Here is a 15,339-nt window from a genome sequence, read left to right as displayed (position 1 = left end):
AACAATGTATGGTATCTCCTGATTCTGTACCCCTGCTTAATGTGATATGTGGGGATTTTAGGTAGCTTCAAGAGAATTAATGAAGGTGGCATTGGTATATATTCAAGCAGTTCTGGCAACAATTCATTTGGAGGGCATGAAATATTCAATGAATACCTCAATATATGTTGAACTTTTCAAACATGCATAAATGGAGCACCTAATAGTTTAAGACATCAAGATCACGTGGTTCAATATTGTGGCTCAACTTGTGGTTAAATTCCCAGAAACGAGAGGCAATCAAAATGGTCATATATATAAACACATCTATCTACTTAAGGGAACCCAAAACTTAAAATCTTGTCTAGATTCTCCTTCTCTAATCATGTGAGATGTGGCACTCCCAAAAGAAAATTCTTCTTAGTGCTTCTGATATCCCAATCATTGACATAAAACAAATTAAACCTGCCCAAAATCGTGACCATATTCAGAATAAACCTTCCTTCACAGCTTCTTGGAAGTTGTTTGTATAAAAGGATTTGCTGAATGTTTAATGTAATATACCGAGTATGGACCATGGTAGATTTTCATCCATCACTTCTTAATTTAATTGCATTTGTTTTTGATACCCACGTTTGCAGTCTTACCAACAACACAGCACCAATCACGTAGTCCTCACTCACCTAATACGTACAGTGACTTGTCTTCCTTCAGCACCACAAGTTAAGGCTTGTTTCTCCCTATCAAATGTGAGAGACTTGGGACTCAACAAGAGGTTCCAGATCCTATGAATAATGAAGTATAGGGTTACATGATTCAAGATTTCTACAATTCCTTTTAAAACTAGCATAAAAACCCTAGAGTTGGGGTGAATTTAATCTGAGTTAATGTGATTCAGATTTATCTCGAATAAACCAATATTAGACCGAAACTCTAACTTGACAACTCAGATTGATATTGTTTTGTTATTTATTCGATAATATTTTTTATCTTATCATCAATACTATTCATCTTTTGACCATACTAATCATTCAATAATAGTCTTATTGAGACATTACATCATCTTGATTGAACTTGAGCTTGAGTTTAAATATTATAACTTTGATCCAAGTTTAAACTGACCTAGACTTAGAGGTCAAATGCATCACTGCCTATTAGGAATTAAATGCAGGAGATGAATCATCATCAACTAGTATTATATCCTATCTAGACTCTTTACTTCGCAGATTGCTTCAAGCAACGCAAAACATGATCTATCTTCATCCCAAAACACAAACAAAATGGTTGACATGTATAAGTTAAAATAAGGTGAATCTGTGATTAGGAATGTGAAAGAAACAAGAGAAGAGAGGAAGAACGGGCATGGTAAAGAGTCAATTTCGTTTGGGTTCGGCCTGGGCTAAGGCAGACATTTTCCAGTGTTCTTGGTTTCCGTAGCAGCAACAGTTGCATATCATATATGATACCGACAACACTGAGTCAAACTCTACCATTTTTATTATTTTATTTATTCTTTTCTCGTTTTCATGTCCCACTGATAATACCCCGTAATTACACATACTCAAATTTAAAATATAATATAATTAGATCAAATTTGAAGTTTATTTGAATTAATAAATAGTAATATCCGAAGAAAAAAAAAATGTTAAAAATTATAGAAAATGAAGAAGATCATAAAAAAAATCCCTCAAAAAAAGAAGTTTTTAACACCAATATTGATCTTGAGCAGACTCATTTCATAGACTGTTCCTTGGTTTGATAAAGGCTCAAATCCACACTTATAAATAACGGTATTAATCAAATGGGGAAAGGACTATTTCCCCCCCATTTTTTAGTTCCATCTTAAAAGTATACCCACACCAGATGAAAAATCTAAAAATCTACTAAAAATTTAATCTGTTTGCATCCACCCACAACTGCCTTTAAATTTTTCGTTAAATAGAGGGGTAAAACCGTCATTTTACTGTTTGCATTCCACTGATTTAATTCTATCGCATTTTTCCCCTCCGATTTTAAAAGTTACACTTTACCCCCATCCCTAAACTTTAAAAAGTGACTTTCACCCCCTCAAATCCCTAATTTTTTTTCATTTTCCCTCTGGCCACCGGCGACGACTTGGCTGGAGAGAGAGTGACGAGGGCTCGTCCATTCTTTGGACGACGCTCGTCCTTGGAATGGACGACGACCGTCCATTCTCTGGACGACTCTTCGTCGTCCAGTCTGGACGACTCTTCGTCGTCCAGTCTGGACGATGGTCGTCCTTCTTGGACGACGATTGTCTTCCAGAGGTGGTCGACCTCTGGACGAAAACTTCTCCATCGTCGTCAGAAAAAGTGGTTGCATTTCAGTGGAGAAAAGTGAATTTTTTAAAACTTAATTTAGGAGACAAATGTTAGTTTTTCAAATTAATGGGGGAAAATGAAATAAAATTTTAATTATTTAATATTATTGGTAAAATGACTAAATTACCCCTTCATTTAACAGAAAATATGTGGGTGGAGCAAACAGATTAAACTTTAGATGTGTATTTGAGTTTTTTATCTGGTATGGGTATGCGTATGAGAAGGGGCAAAAAAATGGGTGGGAAATAGTCCTTTTCCCTAATCAATCAAATTTCTACAGCCCAATGCAAAATTCACATATTCAAAAGAAAATAATTAAAAATAGAATCACTCATAGCAGAATTAAAACTGTAAAAAAATAAAAATAAAAATGACAATATTAATAATTATCATTAAATTATTATAAAAAAAAAAAGTAATGCTATGTATACGTATTTTAAATATATAAATATATATACATTCATATATATTATTATATGATTGATTATTATTTTATTTTTAATTTAAAATTATTTAATTATATGATGATATATATAAATATGTATATATTTATATATCTAAAATAGATACATATAGTTTTATTGATAAAAAAGAAACACGACAGACAAAAGCAACCAATATAAAAGGGGAAGTCATAACCAATAGTAGTACTATTGTACAGAGTTGGAAAGAAAATCGCCGCGGCTGCCGTGCCAGATTTCCTTTCTTTTATTCTCTCAGCTTACACAGTCTTCAATAAAAACAAATCACGACCTGTAATTACAAAACTACCCCTTTCACCCTCACATAAACATCAACCTCACTTCAGCGCCAGTAAAAAAACACGAGAGGAAAGGACCCGTTTGAAAATTGATTGACTTTGATTTCATGGCCAAATGCACAACAGCCTCGTCCACTACGACGCCGTTTACGGCTCTTAAGCCTGAAGATTACTCCCATAGTCCTGTTCACTACGCCGTCGTTTTGGGTGATCACATTACTCTTGCCCGGATAATCTCCACCCTCCCTAAACTCCCCGATCCTTCTAAAATTCACACCGAATCTGACTCTCTGAGTCAAGAACGAGTGGCTGACCAAATATCCTCTGTTCTCGACCGCCGCGACGTTCCCTTCCGGGAAACTCCGCTCCATCTAGCCGTTAGACTAAATGACGCATTCGCTGTACGTTCTCTTGCTGCAGCCGGTGCTGACGTGTCTCTCCAGAATGCTGCCGGTTGGAACCCTCTACAAGAGGCTGTTTGTCGTCGTAGTTCTGACATTTCGTTGATTTTACTCAAGCTGCACCACCGCTCCGCCTGGTCCAAGTGGCGCCGACGCTTGCCACGTGCCATTTCTGTCCTACGCAGAATGCGTGATTTCTATATGGAAATCTCCTTCCACTTCGAAAGCTCCGTCATTCCGTTCGTAGGGAAAATCGCTCCGTCTGACACGTACAAGATCTGGAAACGCGATGGTAATCTCCGGGCTGACACGTCACTCGCTGGCTTCGACGGCTTGAAAATACAACGCGCCGATCAAAGCTTTCTGTTCCTTGGAGACGGTGACCAAACTCACAACGTTCCTCCTGGTTCCTTGCTCGTTCTCAACCGCGACGACCGCAAAATTTTAGACGCTTTTGAAAACGCCGGAGGACCTATGTCCGAGTCCGAAATTGCCGGATTTTGCGCACAAACTACCGTGTATCGGCCCGGAATGGACGTCACTAAGGCCGAACTTGTCGGCCGGACCAATTGGAGACGACAAGAGAAGACAGAGTCTGTTGGTGAATGGAAAGCCAAAGTATATGAACTGCAGAACGTCGTTTTCAGTTTTAGGTCACGTAAAGTTCCCGAAAACGACGTCGCTGGCAGCGAACAAGTACTACCACTCGAACTTGACGAAGACGACGACGGTTTTTTCGTTGCCGAGAATCCAAGTCTCAATTTCAACGTTGAGAGACGAAGACATAGTAGTTTTGTGAGGGAGGAGAGAGATTGGGTGACGGTTGGGAGAAAGAGCGTTGACATCATTCCTTCTTCTGCGATGTCTTCGCGACCGATAATGACCGAGCCGAGGAAGTCGACTTCGGCTGCGGTTACGTTGGCCCCTTCGCCGCCGACGAAGGAAAAAGAGTTTGTGAGAAGTTTACGGCCGTCAGTTTGGTTAACGGAACAGTTTCCGTTAAAGACGGAGGAGTTGCTTCCGTTACTTGATATTTTAGCTAATAAAGTTAAAGCTGTGCGAAGATTGAGAGAATTGTTGACGACAAAGCTCCCGCCGGGAACATTCCCCGTTAAGGTAAGAACATTTTTGGAAATTAAAATTTTAGTTCAAATGTGTGGGGTCATGTGGGGCCCAGCTTCTATCTTTGCTTTAGTTCTGGTCTTTAGATGCTTTCCTTGATCTAAATCTTCTCTGATTAGAGGAGAAGCTTTTGGTGGGGTCAACTGTTGTTTTGTGATGCGACGTGGAAGTCTATGGACGGTGTCATGGGTGTGTGGGACCGAGATGATCCGAGATTTCTTTTCTTTTGGCTTTGGATGAGCGGGTTTAGGTCAAGTTGGAAGTTCACTCAAATCAAACTGAATCTTTAGTGTAGATTTGACTGGTTCAAACCGAGCATACCGGAGGATGGTTCCATTTTGGCGAAATAGAGTAGCCCTTAGCTTTTATTTTGGTTGACTTATCTTTGAATTTAAACGGATGTTGTTGGAAATGATTTTTTCTGGGAAAAGTTTTCTTTAAAGAGTAATTGGTTGATGTTATCGACTGTTTGTTTGTGTGGGACAGGTGGCGATCCCGGTGGTCCCGACGGTGAAGGTAGTGGTGACATTCACTAAATTCGTCGAGCTACAATCAACAGAACAATTCTTCACTCCGCTCTCAAGCCCTAGCTATTTCCCTAGAGGCTCATCCGAGGATGATAAAAAATCATCTTCATCTTCATGGCTAAGGAGGAATGGCAGCCAATCGGCGAACAAGCAGCGGCAGAGTTCATTGTCGTCGTCGTCATCATCAGCAACAACAATGGCACCACACTGGGGGACAGACCCTTTTGCCATACCAAGTGGGTATACATGGACGAGCATTGATGATGATAAGTCCAGCAACAAAATGAAAAGGTCGAAATCTACCAGGAAGTCCAAGTAAAATTTCGACTAATTTATTGCTCAATTGTCGTTGCTTTTTCTTGACTTGGAAATTTTTATAGAAGATAATTTACTTATCCCAAGCTTGTTGTTGGCAACAATTAGGAAAGAAAATTGCAGTTACCGTCCATTGACTGGAAATGTTACAATATAGTTTTGGTCAATGTTGTTAAAATTGGATCAAATGAAGTAACCAGACAGGTAGGTCATTTAACTTAGTGTGTTGTCAGGTTAAATCAATTTTTGAATAATTATATAATATTATTTTGAATATTTATTTAAACAATTTATTAATTTAATTGATTATCGACAACTCTTGTTCTTGTTATGTGTGAAGTCTTTAATATGTTCATCCTCTTCTATTTGAATTGTCTTTGGAACAATTGTATAGCCTGCCAAGTTGATGATTAAAAGAGCATCATTCTTATCTTGCAACATTCAGGCATTTTTACACCAGTATATGCTAACATGGATGGATCCCTTTTACTGGCTTCTCTTTTTGGTCTAAGATAAGGATCCATTCAAAAGCTGAAAAGCACATGCAATCGCATCTATAGCTCCACATACTTAAAATAATACTTTCTCTATCCTTGATTTGGGGCTGGATTTCAATCACACCAACCCCAAATAAGACTTAAGATCAAAATCGACGAACTGAGATTAATTTCAACTAGGGAGTTTTCAAATTCAATAAACCCATTTTACTTGAGATGAATAAATTGGTTTGAAAATAATTTGATTCTAGATTTGATTTATATTAACTCATATTCAAATATTCGGATTGATTTGAATTCTCTTATCCATGGAATTCACCAACTTTTTTATATTCGAATGTTCTTGTATCTTCTATTTGTTACTTCATGTCTAGGTTAATATAAATATTAATACTGTTTGTGAGGGCTATAAATAATTGGGCATGCCTACTTCCCATTGCTGCTACTTTACTACTTCGGGCCCCTTTTTCTGTGGGCAACAACACCACGTGAGTGGTAGCATGAGTGGCAACAACACCACCTAACTTTTAAGGCCCGATGAGGATTTGTATGCGGGACAAAAGTGTATGAGTTCAAAACTTAGTTGGAAATTATTTTAAAACATGGGATTGATTATTGGGTTTTGAGTTTTCTTCTATTTGATGTGATCAATTCAAACTTAATTAAGAGATGGTTCAACTCAAACAAAGATTTCTTATTACCAAAGAAAAGAAAACAAACAACATTGCGATTTCATATCTTTACCTATTCCCGTTATGTTTGCAAATCCAACAGTTTTCCAAGACTCAAAGAAAGCTGGATAAGTCACACAATTAGAATAATAATAATATATCCAATTTGGTTGAATGATAATTTGTATTCACCTATATTATATCTAAAGGGCAGTTTACTAATATAAAATGATTGACAGATACCAAACAAAGTTTGCTTCAGAAGATGGTAACAACAAATGAGTTGGCAATTCCTTTAAAAAAAGTGAATGTGTTTTGTAATATGGTGGGTTTGAGACAGCCCATCTGCAATGGTCTTTATCTTCTTTATTAAAGCTTTATCAAACTTATTATAGGTCATTGAGAGCTCCATCATTGTTCCTCAAGCTTCTCTATCATACTTCTCAAGTTTAGCTCTAGTACTCATAACACTGGTAGATTTCTTCTTCTTCTTTTCCTTCTTCTTCTTCTCCTCCTCCTCCTCTCAATTGATCAGCCTGCAGTGTTTCGCATGCTAAGAGATCTTGATGCCTTTTATGTTTTTACTATTTAGATCTTTTGGTTAACCTAACATCTTTTCTAATGTTATCACACGTAATATTTGATTCATACAGAGTTGGATTTTTGATATCTACTCAGCACCTGGTTTGTTTTGGTTATGAGTTGTAGGTAGAAGGCAGGATGGCTACTGAAGCACCCAGCTGGGCAGATCAATGGGGAGCTGGCGGCATCGGTGCTCTGGAAGAAGATGACACTACAGCCCAGAAAGAGAGCAACAACAAGAAGGCTAATGCAAAAGGAGGATTGAGCAAAGTCAAAGCAACGTTCTCCAGTGGCATCAAATGGGTAAAGCATAGATGCCAGAAAAAAGGCTTTGCCAAAGGAAAATGACCAGGATCTGTATTTTATTGTATTCATGAACAACATTTTTAGATCACTTGTATGCATCCTTATTTTATAGAGAGTTTGCAAGCTCAATTTCCTTCTCAGATGACCACCTTATTCAACATTATGGCACTTAGAAAGTCCATCCTAAAGACTTCCATTGTGAAGCATTCAATTTTTGAGTGCTTCATGTCAAACTTTCACTCCCAACATAATAACAGCACAACATTTTCAAGGGGATGCAAAATAAATGCAAGTTATCAACTTGCTGACACCACCACAGATGGAGGTTTCATTTGTCTGAACAAGGTAAAATGCTGTCTGCCGCATGTGATGGGAAAAGACTCAAAGTTGATCAGATCACTCCACAAATTATGAAAAGCTCAACAAGAAGAATGATCATTGGAGAAAAACTAATAATTATGAAACGATCCGTTTAATGTCAATCTGAACGTGACTACTGAAAAGAGACACTACAAATATAATATAATGTGCATAAAATTCAAATAAGAGTAACGGAAATCATCTTTGACATGAAGATCAGAGTTTTGACTTAAATGGGATTAGCTGAGAATATACAGCTCTTAACTTGTAATTACATGGCTTGCTGCCATTGATTTTAGTCAGAGCAACCAAAGGTGTTTTCTCCACTGTATGTCATGTAAAGAAAGCCATCTTCATCCTTGTTCTCCTCATAAATTGCAGACATCAAAGCAGCTGTAGCAGCCGAAGAAACATCAGTAAAATAAACAGTAATATCTATACAAAATAAACTTAAAAAGACCATCACTCACCAGTAGGAGGAAGTGTGTTGTTCACAAAGACAAATATAGCCTTTTCTGCACTGAGCTTGATAATTTTCCGAACAACATAAACAAATTGTCCAACAGACAAATCAGCTGGGACAAGGTATCTGCATTCATGAAAAAGATGGTAATTAGAATTGCGAGATTATTAAAAATAATAATAATAATTTTTTTTTTCAAGTGGACTTCAAATAGATTTCATCAAAGTAAAATATATGAAGTTGGTGAAGGAAACATCAAATATGGACTAACTTTTTCTTATCAATATCAGGAACATCACTCCTTTCCGCCTTCTCCACAATCACCTATACAAAATACTTTTTAGAACAGAGGCACATCTATAAATCCATGGAAGGGATCATAAATTGTTAACAGAAGTTCTCACAGGAATCCTATCAGGATACTTCTCCCTTATGCGAGCAGATTCAGCTAATCTCCTCTCTGAGAGATATGTGAAAACAAAATTAGAAAAAATAAAAATCAATAAACATAAATAAATTGATAATTCAGCCCTGGAAACACGTATTTTGAAAAAAAATTAAGGCATTCATGATTAGGCCACATTAAATTATAACCCAAATATAAAATTGATACTACAAATCTTTATTTCTTATTAGTACAAGAAGTAATGGAGTCAGTGAGATTAATGACATGCTCTGCGAGGATGAAAACATGACCACACAGCCTCGACGAGATGTAGGCAAAGCTTCAGCCTAAGGGAAGATGACTTCCCATCAAATATCTTTTCAGACACAATAACTTCCTATTTAAGAGTCAGCAACGTTATTTTGAGCTCATACCATGCAACATAAAATTAGCTCAGGCAAGGATGATCTAATTTTTCATTGTAAAATCCGAAATGGAGATCAAAATTGATCTGGTGCAAACAATGATCATAATTGGTTAAACCAGGCAGCTTAGCCCAGAGGATCGTTCACATATCAATACCACTACTAAATCATATAGACCCATAACACCAACTCAATAATTCACAAACATAACCAAAACATCCAAATTCAATACAAGAAATAACTTTCCCAGTCCAAAACCCCAGTAAAAAAACTCCATCATATAATCAAATTAATCATAAAACCATTCCAAGTTTCAAATAATTCAGTATACAAAATATAAAACTCCAAAGATATCTTAAAAATTCAATTCAAATCGACCCAGATAAATATTTCCAATATTAGTTTCCGTTTGAAGAAAAATTAAAGAACGAACCCACGGGATGCTCAAGCTTGAACAAACTTTTGGCCATGGCTGGTCCTGCGAATTTAAGACATCTAAACATCACAAAGAAGAAAAACCAAGAACCAAAAAACCATCTTTATTCAAGATTATTAATAATCGAATGAAAAAAAAGAAAAATACAGGGTTCTCATGAAAACAACAAACAAACAATACCCAACACGACAGGAGAAGTGAATCGGAGACGACAATTAGGGTTCCAAGGAATTTGATTGATTGATCGTAAAGGGTGTCAAAATCAGAGGGAATTGTTGAGATTTTATAAACAGGTATTAGGGACTTATTTAACTACTTCTTAGGGTTTCTTCTTCGTCGCCAACACGAAACCGAACAATCCAAAATTGGATTTTGATTGCAACTCCTACAAGAAATCTCGCTGAATTCGTGTCGCGGTTTGTTACGTTACGATGTCGTTTCATCAAATTGGGCTAGGTTTGGTTCAGTTTGGACTTCGGCGTCTTAAAGCCCAAGAGTTTATTTATATATGCCAGGGATTGATTTAATCTCAAACAACGAATTTCAATTTGAATGGAATAAATTGAGTTAGAGGTAAGAATTAAATTTTTTTTATAAATAAACTAATTTTTAGGCAATTCAAATATTTAAGTATAAACCAATTTAAATTGAATCCAAAATTAAATTGATTTTTAACTTAACTCATCAATCTTAAACTAATTTTTTTAGATTCGAACTAATCTTAAACTTAGTTTTGTTTGGATTTGGATTATATTAAATCTAACCCTCTATAGAGTAGAGTTATCGACGTTTTACTGATAGACTAATAAAGTTTTCACTATATGGAGTAGAACTATTCGACGAATAGTCTTCATTCTTTACTCGACTTCATTTTATTGATTAATTTTTCTTGCTCACTAACTTTCATCGATATATCATTTTTGAAAACTCTTTGAGATTTCACTATAATAATATTCTTTAAATCAAGGTCAATTCTATAATACTAAACCCAATTGAGTCAAACTCAAACTCTTTACGTTAAAAGTTTGTTAAGTTTGAGCTATACTATAGCAATATCAAGCCAAAACTTGAATAAGTACAAGTTCGACCTTAACTAGCCTTGAATCCAAGTCTAGTTATATAGTCATTTAAAGTAGTCTTTTTATATTCAGACCAAATATTGAATCCGTGTAAGAGTTAATTTAATCAATGATAACAACATAACATAATTAAAAATTTAAAATAAATTTTAATCATTTGATATCATCATGACACTAACGAGATGCCAACATGACAATTGAATTGGTTTAACTTAACGTTGAATAATGATTTAATACTAATTATTCAATTAGTCATTAATTTGAATCAAATTTGATAACTAATCAGATTAATAGGTCTATTCTAAGTTTTAAAATAGTAATGTAAAGACTAATGCAACTATTTCACCTGTTATAAATTTTAATATGTATCAATTACTCATATATACTTTGATTTGTCCGATTAAATGTTTTTAGGTAAAGTTTCGGTAAGTTGGTACATTATTTATGTCAAGTAAGGGAAAGAATATTTATGTTCTGGTAATGTGCAGCCACCCCATGTTCCTCTTGAAATGAAATAGCAATTACTGGTAAAAGAATACAGAAACAGGACATGAGTATGATGATGAAACAGTTTATATTTCTTGCTGATCATCTGGTCCACAAGAGAGGAGACAATTACCAGTCTCTAGACCACCACCACTGCCACCACCGCTAAGGACCACCATTACCTTACTCCATTAATCACCACCCCACCTTCTCTCTTCCCTCTTCTTCTACTTCTTACACCTCTTCATTCACATTAATTTACAAACACTCTTTCCTCTCTCTCTCTCTCTTTCTCTCTCTTTAATTTTATTAATTGCATTCACAAGTGTTATGAAACCCAAAGAAAACAAACATAAAATGCAAAAATATTCAACATAGTAACACAAGTATTTACATTGAAAATCTAATATGAGAAAATCACGAATTGATGACAGAGAAAATTTTTATTATGAATGAAGAAGATTACAAGATAAAGAAAAAATTATTTCGTTTTATCCACCGTTGGTATATCTGTTCACTCTACCTTTTTATACTCTACAACTTATATACATACACATATATATACTTTAATTAGTTGATAGTGGTTACACATATGCAATAGGTCTCTCTTCCCTCTTTTTACTCCTCTTCACTCACATTTACAACACCCATATCTCTCACTTTAATTGCACTCACAATTGTTATATGAAACTTAAAGTTAAAAAAAATAAAATTAAATGCATAAATACTTAATGTGGAAATACAAATATTTATATTGGAAACGATAAAGAAAATTTCATTAATAATGAAAAAAATTATAATATAAAAAAGATATTATTTTGTTCTATGTTTTTCGCACACTCATTCACTTTATCTTTTCTTATACTTTAATACAACTTTTATATACATATCTTAGTTGATATGTATACTCGCAAGTCACATGTATATCAGTAATAGGTCACATATGTATCGTATCTATTAAGTCATATAATTCATATCTTATCTTCTGCTACCACCACATACATGGACTTTCTAAATTTGAATAACCCCTTTCAAAGTTTGAATCATTACTATACAACATCAACAACAATAAAAACATACCATTGTTACTCATCCGAGATTAAGGAGTTGTATTATTGTTGTTATTTTGGCATGCAAGAAAGAGAAATAGTAATACGTAGAAGCAGCTTGGTGCAAATTTTTGAGAGGGTGGCCAGGCCAGGCCATCAGGTCGTGTAAACATGAATGTAATAACTGCATGTCCTAAAAATATATAAACATTTTACACGCAAAGATAAGGAATCATAATAAATAAAGAAATAGCTATAGAAAGCCATCGATATTAATATTGTTCATGCCCAAATGATGATGATAGGGTTAGCCCACCTATCTGCTTCTTGTACGTAAAAGCTTCTTTAAAGCCATTAACTTTCTTGACAAAGTTAGGTTTCACGCATGTTCTAATAAAAACACTACCCCACTTACCTCAACTACCAAGTCACCTATCTAGGGTTTTGAAGCAGATGAACATATATAGCAGGGTTTTCACTACATGAAAACGTGACAGTCATGAAAAAGTGCTGGTTTTTGGCTGTAAATTGCGAGGGATATGGAGAAGGCGAATAAAAGGGATACAAGACATTAATTGACAAGAGCTTCTAGAGAGATTCGACTTGCAGTTATTGATATGATTTTGAAAACTGTTGGATAGGGGTAAACAGAATTCTGTAAAAGATTATTCAAACTCAGGAAAAACTAATTTGAAAGGCTAACTTTTAAAGAGATCTATTGTGACAACAGAGGAATAAGCTGATACAACTCCTAATAATACACTTTAGTACTCTATTTGCTTAGTAGTCTAGTCGAACATAACTAGTGTGACTTGTTGACAGGCATGACCTACTATAGGGCAAATATAATTTAGTGTAAAAATGTAATCAATGAGTAAAAGAGTTGCTATGTCAACTAAGACTTGATATATAAGTTATATTAAAGTGTATATAAATTGTGTGCATGGGTGCCAAGAAGTAGAGTGAGCTCAGATTAAGAGCACGGATAGAGAAAACATTAATATTTTCTTCATTCATAACAAAATCTTCTTCTCATATTGATTTTTTCATGTAAATACTAGTGTCTTGATTGAGTATTTATGCATTTTACTGATTGTTTCTTCAGGTTCACAACGAAAACAATTCCAGGAATTTCTCCAACTCACAAGTCTCATCCAAGTACCCTACAATCCTTTAGAAAAAAGAAAGTCCTTGTTTTTAATGTAAAAGACTTGCTACTTTTGAATAAGTAATAGAAACCAATACTCAAATACGCACTGTCTCAAGAAGAGTATAAAACTGGAACTCTAAACAGTAGACCTATAACCATCCATGGTTAAAAGAAGAGGAGGGTTATAAACCTAACCACTCCGCTAACTGTTTGTGAGTTATTACTTATCAATTTGAATTCCAAGACATTGATTTCATCTGCAATAAATTAAACACCATTTAAACACTCTCGATAGGCATGCACTACTGCAAAATACCAATTTGTCAAACAAGAGGCGAGGCAGTCATGCATGAGCCAGTGCGTAGAGCTGAAACGAAAGTGTGTGTTTAAATTAAATGGGGTTGAAGACTAGACTACAAGTTCAATTAATACATTTTGATATACAGAGCTGTAGCGAGATGCTACAACTTTGATTAAATAGGGCCGCGAACATGCTTCAAACATTAAATCTGAGAAGAACGTGGGATTCTGACAGTCTTAAACAGGAAACGACTGTGCATCTAATGGGGGAATACTGGCCAGGCCTGGCCACCCTTGCAATATATTGTGTTGTAGGCCATGCATATTTATTTTCATTATAGAATTCTTAGGCCCCCATTAATTCTTCTGATCGTCTTCCCACGCTACCAAAATTTGTTTTCAATGCTATGCTGCTATCCTGGACCATCTCCTTCAGATATATCATCTGTAATTGAGCATGTACTGTTGCACATTCACCGTCATTTTGTGATAAAATCAAACATTTTTAAGGTTAAGATTCGATGTAAATATCAAATCTGTTTAAGCTTTGTACTTTCTCCAGTTAAAAAGTACAGAGCTTAAGCAGATTTAGGCTCTTAATCTAGGAAATTAGCTCGTAATTTACGCTCTTAATTGGTTTGGTTGATGGAAGGATGAGGCTGAACTAAGCCCTCAGTGTGACGGGACAAGATAATTAGAATATACATACGATTCAACCCGATCCATAAAAGAGATATAGTTGAACATGAAGATCTATTATGATATTAATAATTGGAATTAATTGTGTAATTAGGAAGGTCATCAACTTTAATTTATGAAGCAGTGAACGACTTTACAAACAAAAATTTTGGCCCAAAAGAAAAAAAAAATTGATACAACATGCAGTTCGATATATGAGTGAATTCGAGCTAAATTAAATTAGAAGAAAGGTTAATTTGAACTGTGTTCAAATTCAAAATAGCCAACGAATTTAAATTTGACTTGTTCAAATTGGTGAAACAGTAATTTCAAAGAAGGAAAAAAGTCAATTGACAAGAAACAAAAGTAATCGGAGAAAAAGAAAAAAGAGTTGCCACCAAGATGAGCTTTATTTCCAATGTCAATCTTGAGTTTGGTGAATTAAACCTTCTTTAGTTCAAGCCCAATTTGTTTGAATTGAATACCGAACCAAGCCTAAGTTGGTTGAGCTTGAATCTACCCTAGTCTCATATAGATTTGGGATTAGTTGGGTAGGATATAAATGTAGTTATCGTAGAAATTAAACTAGACAGAAACCTAAAATTAAGTGCACCAACCGACGAAGACATGCATCTTTTTGTAAAGCTTCCTTGAAATTCAAATTCTGATGGTGGCATGGCATCATACCAACATTAACATTATTATTATCTTCTTCAACCCAACATCATAAATAACAAATTGAAAGCTCAGGGGGGTTGCCTTGCCTATGTGAGCTTTTTCCATTGTCTCCAACTTTATATTTAATATGTCCACCTCCTTTTTGTTGTTGGGTTGGTGGCTAATTCAATGCCTGCAGCCAGCATCTTCATCTCCGAGGCCACAACCCACTTGATGCCATGCCTTCCCTCATTAAAATCTCAGAATCTCACAGGACAACAACCCACTTATTCTTTTCTCCCTTCTTCTACCACCTCTCTCCCTTCCTCTTCTTCATTCCTTGAAGCCCTCTCTCTTTTAAAAAGGTAT

The 15,339-nt window shown here is 35.3% G+C and overlaps 2 protein-coding genes and 1 long non-coding RNA gene across 7 annotated transcripts; 2 read left to right on the top strand and 1 right to left on the bottom strand.

Moving 5' to 3' along the window:
* The first annotated feature begins 2,965 nt into the window (after nt 1-2,965).
* Nucleotides 2,966-5,667, top strand: LOC123192931 (ankyrin repeat domain-containing protein 13C-like). Of its 2 annotated transcripts, none has more exons than XM_044605644.1 (2): nt 2,966-4,598; nt 4,724-5,387. In XM_044605644.1, exons 1-2 carry the CDS (start codon nt 3,189-3,191, stop codon nt 4,892-4,894), a joined length of 1,581 nt encoding a protein of 526 aa, XP_044461579.1. In that variant the 5' UTR covers nt 2,966-3,188; the 3' UTR covers nt 4,895-5,387. The 2 variants fall into 2 exon arrangements, with proteins under 2 accessions (XP_044461579.1, XP_044461577.1); XM_044605642.1 differs by having other exon boundaries at nt 2,969-4,598; nt 5,091-5,667.
* Nucleotides 5,668-6,931: 1,264 nt separating this feature from the next.
* LOC123192933 lies at nt 6,932-7,642 on the top strand. Its single transcript, XR_006496978.1, has 2 exons — nt 6,932-7,087; nt 7,323-7,642. It is a non-coding gene; the product is annotated as an uncharacterized LOC123192933 (long non-coding RNA).
* A 298-nt stretch (nt 7,643-7,940) lies between these two features.
* Nucleotides 7,941-9,955, bottom strand: LOC123192932 (autophagy-related protein 8C-like). Of its 4 annotated transcripts, none has more exons than XM_044605648.1 (6): nt 9,719-9,955; nt 9,569-9,613; nt 8,730-8,785; nt 8,597-8,649; nt 8,333-8,451; nt 7,941-8,255 (listed from the first exon to the last, which is right to left on the bottom strand). In XM_044605648.1, exons 2-6 carry the CDS (start codon nt 9,603-9,605, stop codon nt 8,158-8,160), a joined length of 363 nt encoding a protein of 120 aa, XP_044461583.1. In that variant the 5' UTR covers nt 9,606-9,613; nt 9,719-9,955; the 3' UTR covers nt 7,941-8,157. The 4 variants fall into 4 exon arrangements, with proteins under 4 accessions (XP_044461583.1, XP_044461582.1, XP_044461581.1 ...); XM_044605647.1 differs by having other exon boundaries at nt 9,569-9,630; nt 9,752-9,955; XM_044605646.1 differs by having other exon boundaries at nt 9,752-9,953.
* Between the last annotated feature and the right edge of the window lie 5,384 nt (nt 9,956-15,339).

This window comes from Mangifera indica, chromosome 12 (assembly GCF_011075055.1).
Source record: "Mangifera indica cultivar Alphonso chromosome 12, CATAS_Mindica_2.1, whole genome shotgun sequence".
Classification (NCBI taxonomy): Eukaryota; Viridiplantae; Streptophyta; class Magnoliopsida; order Sapindales; family Anacardiaceae; genus Mangifera; species Mangifera indica.
The sequence above is the reverse complement of the archived record's forward strand: the minus strand, read 5'-3'. Positions and strand labels throughout refer to the sequence as shown.

Bases quoted from the DNA above. Each gene is read 5' to 3' on its own strand.
- LOC123192931 (XM_044605642.1), top strand. From the start codon at position 3,189: ATGGCCAAATGCACAACAGCCTCGTCCACTACGACGCCGTTTACGGCT. The intron at 4,599-5,090 runs GTAAGAACATTT...TGTGTGGGACAG, and splicing joins CGGGAACATTCCCCGTTAAG to GTGGCGATCCCGGTGGTCCC.
- LOC123192932 (XM_044605645.1), bottom strand. From the start codon at position 9,638: ATGTTTAGATGTCTTAAATTCGCAGGACCAGCCATGGCCAAAAGTTTG. The intron at 8,786-9,568 runs GTTCGTTCTTTA...CATATCTCTCAG, and splicing joins CAAGCTTGAGCATCCCGTGG to AGAGGAGATTAGCTGAATCT. The intron at 8,650-8,729 runs GTGAGAACTTCT...TATTTTGTATAG, and splicing joins AGTATCCTGATAGGATTCCT to GTGATTGTGGAGAAGGCGGA.